The sequence below is a fragment of the Mus caroli genome, chromosome 5 (genome assembly GCF_900094665.2).
Source record: "Mus caroli chromosome 5, CAROLI_EIJ_v1.1, whole genome shotgun sequence".
Classification (NCBI taxonomy): Eukaryota; Metazoa; Chordata; class Mammalia; order Rodentia; family Muridae; genus Mus; species Mus caroli.
The window spans coordinates 132,512,905-132,524,991 of record NC_034574.1 but is presented as its reverse complement, the minus strand read 5'-3'; the positions used below and the strand labels follow the sequence as shown (position 1 = coordinate 132,524,991).

At 54.6% G+C, this 12,087-nt stretch overlaps 1 protein-coding gene across 3 annotated transcripts; it reads right to left on the bottom strand.

The window, feature by feature from the left end:
* Positions 1–1,010: 1,010 nt before the first annotated feature.
* Positions 1,011–12,087, bottom strand: Mafk (MAF bZIP transcription factor K). Of its 3 annotated transcripts, none has more exons than XM_021163780.2 (3): positions 11,901–12,087; positions 4,362–4,441; positions 1,011–3,486 (listed from the first exon to the last, which is right to left on the bottom strand). In XM_021163780.2, the coding sequence occupies exons 2-3, from the start codon at positions 4,395–4,397 to the stop codon at positions 3,052–3,054; spliced, it is 471 nt and encodes a 156-aa protein (XP_021019439.1). In that variant the 5' UTR covers positions 4,398–4,441; positions 11,901–12,087; the 3' UTR covers positions 1,011–3,051. The 3 variants fall into 3 exon arrangements, with proteins under 3 accessions (XP_021019439.1, XP_029333697.1, XP_029333698.1); XM_029477837.1 differs by lacking the exon at positions 11,901–12,087 and adding an exon at positions 11,258–11,619; XM_029477838.1 differs by lacking the exon at positions 11,901–12,087 and adding an exon at positions 5,333–6,093.

Here is a 12,087-nt window from a genome sequence, read left to right as displayed (position 1 = left end):
ACTCACTTTGTAGACCAGGCTGGCCTCGAACTCAGAAATCCGCCTGCCTCTGCCTCCCGAGTGCTGGGATTAGAGGCGTGCGCCACCACGCCCGGCTCACACCGGGCTTCTTAACTGAACCGTAGAGCTTCATCAATTTGGATGAAGCCTTAAGAATCTGCGTTGACCCCTACAATTGTTGGGATTATGCGAGTGTTGGGATCTGAACACTGATCCTCACATTTACACAGCAGACTGTGTAGCTGAGCCATTTTGAACTTGTGCTGACCACTGTGCCGAGTGGACCTGGTGTGGGTGTGGCTTCCTTTTATAGTCTGTCTACCCAAAGGCTGATTGCACCCAGAGACAGAAGTAAGCTATAGGCTGGGGACAGGGGATTCTGGAGTCAGCTGTAGAGAAACCTGGTCTCGCTAGAGGCTGTTTCTGACTTGAAACTCACCAAGTAGGCTAGGCCTGCTGGCCCGTGAGCACCCGAGATTTATTTCTCTCTGCGTCTATAACGCTGGGGTTACAAATATGCACCTGGCTTCCTAGGGATTGAACCCAGGTCCTCATGCTTGCAAGGCAAGCACTTTAGCAACTGAGCCATCCTCAGCACTAGTCCTTAGAGCATTCTGTTAGCGTCACTGAGCTGTGCCCTACACAGACCCTGGCCCTCTTGCAATGTCCTGCGTGTTCACCCAAGAGAGGCCAGGGACCAAGCAGGTGACATGGCCCACCCTACAAGGATTACTCAGGTTCCTGGGGCTCCCACAAATTGCCCTGGCCATCAGAAGCCTCCAGTCAGCATATCCTGGACACTGAGGGACATATCTGCAGATGATCTAGGCGTGTAGGTAGAAAGGTGTCACCTGGCGATAGTCCCTACATTTTAGGAGACCAGCCTGGGATTATAACCCGACTCCCAGGGGAGGGCCCAGGAAGCTAGGCCTCCTCAGGGAAGGGCCAGCCCAAGCTGCAGGGCAGGGTGCATGGTTCCCAACCACAGCACCATCCAGACACCAGAAGCATCCCAAACAGGAAATTCTTTATTGCAAAGATACAAAAGCAGTCACGGCAACATGTACAGCAATAAATTAGATGGTGGCCATGAGGCAGGGGGCAGACAGGGGGCCAACAGTCTGTGATCTTGATCTTTTCTCAATAATTTATAACATGGGAGAAAAAAAAGCACAAAAAAATAAATATTGAAATGAAATTGCCAAGTGGCAGGTGGCTGAGGATGCCAGGTCTCTGCGTGGACAGCATGTGTCCCTGTCACCTTTTGAAAAAGTTAAAGCTTACTTTCAGAAGTCAAAGGAACAAGACAGAAAATTCACTTTTATCTTTAAATAAAAATGTCCATATATTAAATTGTGACAATGAAATTTCAGTGACACAATGCCACAGGGCGCGCTCACACCCTTCCCAGCCCCTCCAGGCAGGTGCCCTGCACAGGTGCTCCAGGTAGCACTGACAGCCCTGTCTACCCTGGAGGCCAAGAATATAGAGCCTCTGCCCAGGAAGACCACCACAGGCCAGGCGTGGGCAGCAAGCCACAGTCAGTGGTCATCTGCCTACCACTGTAGCCCAACCGGAGACCACTCATCCAGTGTGACACCTGCTGGAGCAGGCTTCACCAGTGACCCAGCATGCCCAGTGCCACCACAGAAAGACTGAGGAAGGCTGTTGGCACCCTGGGCCTTCGTTCCCCACCCCACTGTCCAACCTACTCTGCATTAATAAAGATCTACAGTATCAAACTGGGAAAGAAAATTGTTATGAAAAATCTGTATGATAAAATGTGTGCATAATTTTATATATATATATATAATATCTTCTCTCTTTAAATATCCATGGTCCTTATTGATATCCAATATGGATTACCTACCAAGGCTATGGTTCCAACAGTGCTTGCTTTCTAAGTGCCTGGCTGTGACTCAGCCTGCCCCTGACTCCCTGTCTACCATATCCCCCAGGACCTGGAGGACAGGAGTCCTTCAGTAAAAAAGCGCAAGATGTCCAGTGGCCCCAGAGCTCTATGAATGAGGAAAAGGCAGGTAACAATTGGGCACCAAAGTTGCAGAGTATTTGCAACCTACAGTCTGCCTGGGGTCCATGCTGCCTACCATGGGTGTGTCCACAAGGCCCTCCAGACTCAGCCTCTGTCCCTTAATACTATGCCTCTCAGGCCTCTTCCACATCCCCTGGACCTCGGCTGCCAGGACTCCACACTATCCCTGTCTACTTCGTTCCTGTTCTTTTTGCAGCAACACACATCTCACCTGCCACCGACGACGTCTCTCTCGGCACCTCTCAGGCTTCACCTGCTCCTCTCACGCCTCTCCCCTCTGCTAAGCCCCAGAGAACCCGAGTCTGGCTGTTTGCTGGCTCTGTGGACAGGCGGCCCCTGCAGCACCACAATGGGCAGCCAACCAGACCTCCAGGGACACTCCATGACATTTGTGCAACCCTCAGCGCACATACTGGACAGGCTCTCCCATGTGGCCACCTGGCCAGCAGTTTCCAGTCTTCACAGGCTGTGATGGTAGCCTGTGTACACACAGGAACACAGACATTAGCCCCTGCAAGTGTTTCCCAGGACATGAGCCTGGCTCTATCTAAGAGCTAAAGCAGGTTGTAGCGCCCTTTGATAAGGACAAGAAGGCCCAAGCCCAGAAAGGGACAGGCGGAATGGTGTCCACCCCAGCTGGAGGCCCTTAGAGGGGACAGCACCGACGGTGCTGACAAGCAGGCACCGGAGAAGTGGAAGACGGAGTCCTCACACTCTGCTGCAGGGGCCTAGAGTTGTTCATCCTGGTTGGCCATGTGGTTCCTGCCAGCTCCTAAAAACACACCCCCAGGGGAAGGAGAGATTTGAGAGGGGGTTGCTTGCGGCACTGGCTCCTGAGAGCTTCCCTTTTATCCTGCATCTGCCTGTCCCTGCTGTCCCTACCCTCAGCCCCGCAGGGTTCACAGTGGGCAGGTAGACATGAGGAATCTGTGCCAGGGAGCCTGGGATAGGCATGAGGGCTGTGCCACTGCCCGCACCCTGCCCGGCCCCAGCAGACACTAGGAGGCGGCTGAGAAGGGTACAGAGGTGGAGGAGAGCTCGGCAGATTTGACGATGGTGATGACACTGGTGGTGGCCACCTTGGTGGGTGTGACAGGCCCTCGGGCCACGGTGCGAGCGAAGGTCTGTAGGGCCTCATACTTGGAGCGCAGGGCATCTAGCTCCAGCCGCATGCTGCTGTTCTCTCGAGCCAGCTTCTCCACCTCCTGCTGCAGCTCCACACGCTGCCGTTCCAGCTCCTCTTTCTGTGTCACACGCTTGATGCGACAGCTAGCTGCGTAGCCTCTGTTCTTGAGTGTACGCCGCCGCTGCTTCAGCCGAGTGACCTCCTCCTTGGTGAGCCCCCGCAGGTGCTGGTTTAGCTCCCGCACTGACATGGACACCAGCTCATCATCGCTAAGAACAGGGGCGTTCTCGCCCGCCTCCTTCTTGACCTAAGGAGCCACACGAGCAGCGGTCAGAACAGGGACACAGAATTTATGGGACGGGCACACAAACACCAAAGGCTAAGGTCTGATACGACAAAGGCCCAGCAGTGCCTCTCACCTGCCCTGTGTTCCCATTGTGCACCAGGGTGGCAGCATGGGACTCCAAGACTACGCCCATGGCAGGGTACCCACAGACAGCCCTGCTCCTGTCGCTATGACACCTCTTTGAACAGGGAGGACCTGACAGCCATTCCCTCAGGAAGGTCTTGGTCAACTTCTAAAGCTTTCTGTGGACACAGGAACTGGGACCTTGCCCCCTTGGATGCTCTGGCCAAACACTTTTAGGTGAGGGACAGCACTGGCCTGCCCTTCCCTGACATCCACCCACTGGGGCAAAACCTGCATCTTGGCTGGTCAGGGCTCGCTCAAGGGACCCAGCACACAGTACCCAGGAGCCTCTGAGACAAGGAAGCTGAATCAGTAGCACTTCTGGTGATAGTGACATCGAGTAGTAAGGCCTGGCAGAAGGGACACCAGCTTACCTGAGGATACCACTGTGCTTACCTGGGATGGAGGGCAGCTGGGGTGGGGGACAAGTTTGGGCAGAGGAAGGGCCTGTGGGTGCAGCCCTAGGTAGCCAGTATCTGTTCCACACCTGCCCTCCCGCCCTCCCACCTGTGAGCTGCCTCTCTCGGTATCAAGGGCACTGAGCCGCCTCTCCTCCTCTTTCTCCAATTCCTGAGGACAAAGCTGACCTCATTTTCTAGGGCAGTGCTGTGAGGGGGCCGGGGAGGGGGGGCTTTGCCAGGGCAGGATGAGTTGCCCCTGTGCCATGCCAGGGCAGAGCCCGCCACAGCCCATGCTGGCCCTGCCCGCCTTACCTTCAATGCCTTGTTGGGCTTGGGATTAGTCGTCATAACCCGGGCCCTGTCACCAGGACGGAACCACCAGAAAATCGTGTCTGGAAAGACAGAAACGGTAGGTTAGGACTTAGCAAGCTGGAGTCGTTACCTCTAAGTAGCAGCTCCTGGAAATGGGGCAGGCCTGCCCTTAAGCCTGTGGCTCTCAACCTCTTAATGCTATGACCCTTTAATATTCCGGTGTGACCCTCATGTTCTTGTGACCCCCATCCATGAAATTATTTTTATTGCTACTTTATATTTGTACTTTTGCTACTGTTATGAATCGTAACGTAAATATCTGTGCGTTTTGATGGACTTAAGTGACACCCCCACCCCATAAAAAGGTTGTTGGGCACCCTTGGGATCGCGACAGACAGGTTAAGAACTACTGCTTCAGCACTGTGGAGCAGGCACCCTGGCCAGTTTGCCTCTGCCTAGCAGGGAGGAATGAGATCCAACCATGCCTCTTGCTCCAGCAACAGTCCCCAGAACACACAAGACCCCTACGTCCCTGGGGGCTGCCATCTGGTTCCCCCATCCAGCTCACAGTAAGGGATGCCATCAGCCCTGCGGAATAACTGCCAGTCACGAACAATTGTTGCTTTCTGCTCTAGGTGCCCTCTTGAACGCAGACAAGATATTTACAGCCGGGGCGGGGGGTGGGGGTGGGGTACCAGGTGCTGCATGCATCCTCAAGACCAAAGGGACTTGCTAGCCGCATAGCCAACTCTATAATCGGCAGTGCTCCACTCTGAAGGAGAGGGCCTTGGGGCAGTGTCTATCCCTTAGCAAGAGCTCCTGGTGTTCCCATCTCAGCCTGGCTCACCAGGGAGAGAAGTAAGGCTATTTCCCGAGACCTCATTCACACCCCCACCCCCAAGACAGATAGGGTACAGAACACCTGCCACTCCTCCACAGCACCACCCTCCTGCAACCCAAGGGACACCTACCGCTGTGAAGGACACTGCAGCTGTGACATCACCACTCCTCCCTGGCCACCCCAGCCCCTCAGAGTGACCCCAAGGCCCCTATGGGTGGGGTGGGGGCTACTGGTGGGTAGCAGGTTCAGAGGATCCAGCCAGAGACACAGGCAGAGAACTCCAGCCACCTGGCAGACTTACTGGGCTGTCTGGCAGGCCCTGTCCCCATGGCCAGCCCGCCAGCCCCCTTGCCCGCCCTTCTCATTCTCCAGTCTGCATTGTGTCACACACCCTCATCATTCATGAAAAAGCCAGCCAAAGCATCCCAAGCATGATTCCCCTCTGATAGTTGCCATGACGACCTTGGGATGTAGCCAACCCCCCACTGTCGCCATGGCAACAGAGAAGCCCAAAAGCATTTGGGACTTGTGGGTCAAGCCTGTGCGGAAAGACAACACGAGGTTCTCAGGCAGTAAACAAACCCATTCATTCCCTGACAAGTGGGGAAGGGGTAAGAGGGACAGGGATGCCTTTAAAGTGGGATACACCCCCAGCTCTTGTCTTTCAAACCCTGACAAAGATGGGCACAGAACAAGGAACACCAGGGAAATCACACAAAGGAGAGTGTGGAGGACAGGCATGAACAAGACAGTGGAGGACCCCCCCGTTCCTTCCCCCACAGATGTGAGGGGCCTTTAGGCTCTGTCTCTCTACACGGTGACCCCACCTCTGATGGGGTCCTGTCTCATTGCCCGCCACCTTTACTGCCCAGGAAGCCATCAGCAAGAGACAAGGTAGTAGACATAGTACCCTGGTGACTTCACTGGTCATGCTGAGGGGCAATGGCAGTAGGCCGACCAGGAGAGGGGCAGGGCCAGGAGCTCAGGTAAAGCAGCACGCATCCTGTCACAGTATCCATCTGGGACCTGAGATGGACCAGAGCTTGTGGGGGTGATCCAATGTCGATGAGAGATCACATGGGGATACGGGGAGAACATGCATCATCCACAGATCACTTCCAGCTCCAGCTAGGTTAACAGTGGCACTAAAGAGGTCCTGGGCTGTTCCATTAGGAACTCTCACGAGCCGGGCGCCTAGGAGCCCCGGGAGCCCTGAGAAAGTTTTCCGTGTAAGGAGGGAGGAGGGATTGGGCATCTCTTCCAACTTGCAACTACAGCGTCAGTGACATAGCTATGTGGTGAGTCACAGGCTGTTTACAGAGCCGGCTCACATTCCCACACAAGGACACCCCTCCCACCCGCATGCTCACGGGCCCCAGGGGCCACTGCCAGCGGAAAAGGAAGGTGCCTGGAAGAAGGGGGGATCAACTCAGACCCACGGGTGCCGAGACGTGCAGGCCAGCGCTCAGCTTGGAGCAGGAATCTTTCCATTGCCATAGTGATGGTACCGTGACAGCTGGGTGGCCAGGATATGCACGGGGCAGGGGCTTGCCCCCAGGTGACCCCACGAGAGTCAACTGACCACTGGATGGAGACCACCTGGCCAGCAGGAAGGGCCCCTCCCTGGCACTTTCCATGCATACCCTCTTTGTGGGCTTCTGCTGGGTTCTGAGTTCAGGGATCCTTCTTCAGACCTAAGCTGGCTTAAAAATAAGTAAACCCCAGAGGCCATAGACAAATGCCAACCCCTTCAATGCTGGGGTCATTTCCTCAGAAAAAGAGGATGAGAGAAAAGACCCCAGAGATGACAAGTGGCGAGAAGCCCCCACTCAGGAGTCCTGGGTGCACACTTAGACTGAGCTAATGTTTTTACCCCAGCCTACCCCACCCCAGCTAGGCTTCAGCTTCTGGAACCCTGTTCAGCAGGAACACCTGCACCCCCTGTCAAAATAACTCAGACTCCATCCTTCATGACCAACATTGTAGAAGTCTGTCCAGGTGAAAGGTGAGGTGCACGTTTGCCCTGAGTCAGACAGAGGCATGCATGCCCTTCTGCCTGGTTGCAATCATGGGGGACGATCTAAGGGACAGAGATTTTCAGCAACTCAGTGTGTGTACGCCAAGCACCTGGGTACAGTCCCAACCTACCCATCGAAGGCCAAGCCAGGCCTGTCATCCTAGACCCTGGGAGAACTACAAGTTCAAGGCCAACCTGGGCTACAGAGTGTGTTCAAAGTCAGACTGGACAACTTAGGGAGAACCTATCCCCACCCTAGCCCAGCTCCTCTGATAAACACGGCCAGCCAGCAGGGACAGGGTGGCCAGTCATTCCATTTCAAGATGGACTGGAATAGAAGAGGCCCTGTGCATAAAGAGCAGAGAGGCACACTGCCGCAGATCGAGGGAGTCCAGCCTGGCACCCAGAGGCAGCAGGTAGCAGATGCTAGCAGACTGTCTTTCGTAGGGGAGAGGGGATGGGGGTGAGGGAGCAGGCAGAGCATCTCCTATCCTACCTACTTTTGCTCCCCAGAAGCAGTCCCTCAGCACTCCACTGCACTGACTGCACTACTGGGGGCACTTATAGCATCAAGACTCTCTCCTGCACGACATCCTGGTAGTCCTAGCACACAGCAAGAAGGACCATGTCCAGGTCCATAAGACAAACAGACAGGGAGCTACAGAGACCTTGCTACTAGTGCTATGGTGGACCAGAAAAGGTCTCCGTCTCAAAAGGTCTCCATGTTCCCCAGGTAGTGTATAACATGGATCATCTCACTCTGATGCAACTGTGACACCAACCTGGGGGTTCTGAGTGGTACCCCTGTTCCTCGGAGTGACAGCAACTCCAGCCCCCAATCCAGCTGACCAAGATGTGTGCTCTTCAGGTTTCTGGTCTCCCAGAATGGGGGAAGGGAGCAGGGTGGGTGACAAGAGACCTAGTCTGTCCAAGGGGACAGGTTCATGCCCCAGACAGCAAGCGTCACCCTGACAGCAGGCAGCCACAGAACCTAAAGCCACTAAGGATGTGGCTACCTCTGTTCGGGAGCCTTTCACAAATACCCAAAGCCAAGCACCCTTTCCAGGACCCCGAGGACACCTGGGGCTGACACATCCCCGACAGACAGCGGCCACATGCTGATGAACCACAACACAGCTGATCAAATGAGCTCCTGCCACTGCAGACCACTAAGATTTCACTGTGCCGTCCTCCCACAGCGCGTGGCTGGGCATCTCCACCCAGCTCAGGCTGGCTGGCCGCCCTCCCATAAGCCACAACTGTCTGCCTAGCCTAGAGGACGTCTGGTCACCTTGCGCTTGCAATCTCAGGAAGCTGTGTCATCCCAGTGACATGCAGAGGTGACTCAAGCAGTTTCGAGGCTGACAGCAGGGTGCACTGCACACCTCCCTCAACTGTGGCTGCCCTCCCTCTGCCTCTAACCTGACCTCCTCTCCATGACTGACTGAGTGGCTCTGGCCCATCCCTGGTGGTCCTGGGGCTCCAGCCACTTTCTACTCTCCATGTTTCACTGGGGATGTCCCCAGGAAACAGCTAAGCCCAAACATATGTGTGTGTGTGTGTGTGTGCGTGCGCGCGCGCGCGTGTGTACTTGCCAAAGTGGGTGTGAAGGTCAGAGGATAATTTTTGGGAGTCAGTTCTCTCCTTCTACGATGTGGGTCTTGGGGCTTTGAACTCAGGTCACCAGGCTTGATGGCAAGCACCTCTACCCCCTGAGCCACCCCACTGGGCATATCTCACTTGTTTGAAACCAGGACTCTCAGTGGCCCGGAACTAATCACAAAGGTTAGGCTAGCTGACCAGAGAGATTCAGTGATCCTCCTGTCTCTCCCTACCCAACACTGGGATGACAGAGTATGCCACCACATCTAACATCTTTATGTGGGCTCAAGCAAACACTTTATGAACTGAGTTATCTATCTCTCCAGACCTGTTTGTTTAAGATGGAGCCTCGTACAGCCCAGGCTAGTCTGGGACTGGTCTTCTCTTGCCTCAGCCTCCCAAGTGCTGGAATCACAGAACCAGCTCTTGACCTACCCAGCCCCATGCACGGTCCAGTTCTTCTCTGGACCTTGGTGTAACAGATCCCCAACTCTGATCTTGGTGCCTCAGACTTAGTCCTACAGATAATGTAGGTCTTGGGGTTCCCTTCTGAGCTTCCCTGTCTGGGCTTCCTTCTTTGGCTGGTGAACGTTCCTGGCTATGATGGATATGGGGTCTCCACTCTACCCTCAACTTCCACTTCTTCCTGAAAGCCCTCCTAATTGCTGTCTTTGGAAAGCCAGCCTATTCCCTGGACCTAGACCTGGTTCTAGAACATTCTTTCAGCAGCTTCCATGCACAATCAACTGCTGTTAAGCAGAGCACGCGTGCTGCTGATACCAGCTCCTTCAGGGTATCAAGGTCTGTTTTATAGACAGACAGAGGCGGGGACTCAGACAAAAAAGGAAGCTGAGTGGAGGGTGTGTGCTCTCCCCCTACCATACCAGACAGCCCCAAGGAAGAGCTGACAGGTGTGTCATCAGACACAACAGCCCCTATCCTCTAACCCTGACCTCTGACCTCAGGCCAGGCCATCAAGCAAGCAAGGCCGTAGTATCCTCCCCAACACCAAGCAGTGTGGTGTTTGATCACTGGGGCTCAGGTCTACCTCTGTGAAACTCTATAGGTTTTCAGATAACACTTTCAGTTTCCTGAAACTGCAGGAAAGAGGAAACAGAACGCATGTGTGACTTATAAAAAGCAAAAGTAAATACGAGTGACCAGGCATCTTCCCGGAGCGGAGCAGGGGACAGGGAGGGTGGGGCGGGAGAATGAGTCACTGTTTATAGCTCCAGAGATCGGCCACACAGAGAATTCTCCCAGCTGGCCTGATTTCCATTTCCCGTGTGGACTAGACCCGAGATCCAGAAAGTCCACCCCAAGAAACCTTTAGACTCAGAACAGCCGGGGCAAAAACAGACACAGCTTCTTAGTCTAGACTGCAAGAAAGAGTTAGCAGAAACTGTAAACAAGCCCTGGGGCTGGTAGAGCCAGGGACTAAAAACTGAGGGTCCTTAGGAAGTAATGGCCAGAAAAGACTCACCAGAAGCCTTGAGGTGCTAGAGAAAGGGCGGGGACACAGAGACGGCAGACTCTCGGGAAAACAGAGCTTCCCCGGACCCTCCATCCAACGCCCATTTTTAGCAACTACCTGGAAAGTACACAGCCCTGAACTTGGAACAGGGCCCTGCAAGACCAGCTCAGTTGGAGAACAAGAGGAGAATGTATTCCAGCAAAGCCTGGCTTTGTGTTTTGTCTAGTAAATCTTTTCTTTTGGAATCACAAGAAGTTATCACATTAGACACATTTCCTTTACCAAGGTCAAACACCACATTTCTCTTGTTGATTTATCTAAGGAGAGAGGAAGGTTTTGTCATCAGTGAGGGCTGTCCCCAGTGACATGGGCTGCAGGTAGGTCCTGCCTATACAGCTTTCTTGACTCCATCCACATGCTTAAATTCACACCTATTGTTTCAGTTTGGTTTTGTGTGACAGTGTCTCGCTATGTAACTGAGGCTGGTCTTGAACTAGCTAAGCAATCCAGGCTAACCTTAAACTCAAGATCTTCCTGCCTCAGACTCCCATGTGCTAGGAGTACAAGCATGTGCCACCATAATATAATGGCTTTAGACCAACACCTTTGAAAGAAGTTACCTGGCCCTAAAACACCAGCTCAAAGCATCAAAGTACCCACGTGCACTCCACCAGATACCTTCTGAAATGTTGCTGCCACAGTATGACCTCAGCAGTGCCAACCTCTGGGGTCCCAGGGCTAATTTTAGTGACTCCACAGAGGTGGAAGGGGTGAACTACCTACCAGCTTTGACACAAGCTAGCTTTTGGGGACTGAGTGTACCTGGCAAGAGAAAGGTGAGTGCCTGTCCATCCATTGGAGGGCGAACTGTTAAAGTGCATCTGTGTTAGCAATGAGAGCTGTGTGAAAAGCGAGGCTCAGACTAACTTCCCAAGAGAAACAAGAGCACCAAGCTGCCTCACCTCTCAAATACCGACTGCGTTCTTACGGGGCAAGTTCTAGGAGGCTGGACTGGCTGTTATCTCCATGTGTAAGGATCCCAGAAGAGGAGTCCATCTCCCGCAAAGAGATCTAATCTAGGCACCGAGGACCCACGAGGCTTTCTTCACCTGTAATTTGCTAGAGTTTTTGCTTCTGATTTCTCGCTGCACGCTCTTAAACATGCACACTCTTAACACGCCTATCGCTCACCCTACAAGGGAACCTCGCACTTCAGAGTTGGATGGGACCTTGGCCCCAGACCACACCTGAAGAAAGTGACGGAAGCGATAGGCTGGCCAAGACGGTCACCTGCCTCGCTCCCCACCCACAGCTTCCACATCCGGCACCGCTGGCCGGTCAGCTGATTAGAAAGTGACACCAGTTACTCAGGCCCTTTCGGGGTCCCGGCCGGGGGCGAGGTGGGGGCGAATTCTACGCCGACGGAAATGGCCAGGTGTGCACGGCTCCGGCGTGCCACTCTCCCGCACGTGGTGGGTCCCGCGTGGGCCTTGAGCCAGGTCCCGCGTGGCACGTGCTCGAGGCCCAGGCTGGGCCCCGCGGCCTTCGGGGTGCTCCTCCCGCAGGTGCACAAACTCTACCCAGTTCCCGAAGCCCCTCACTCACCCGGATCGCGCGCGGGGCCGGGCGCGGCGGCTCCTTGTGGACACGCACTCTTCACAAGCGCTTCTGCTCTCGCGCTCCCCTTAGTCGCCGTCTCCGCCTGCGCGCTTCGGACTTCTCGTTCCGACTCGGCGAAGAACAACAAGTCCCTGCCACCCGCCGCCCGCCGCCGGCTCCCCAGTACTGACAC

What these genes read in the sequence shown, in the direction of transcription:
- Mafk (XM_021163780.2), bottom strand. Translation starts at nt 4,397, where the DNA reads ATGACGACTAATCCCAAGCCCAACAAGGCATTGAAG. An exon ending in AGCCCAACAAGGCATTGAAG is followed by an intron (nt 3,487 to 4,361) that starts GTAAGGCGGGCA and finishes GTGGCTCCTTAG; the next exon opens with GTCAAGAAGGAGGCGGGCGA.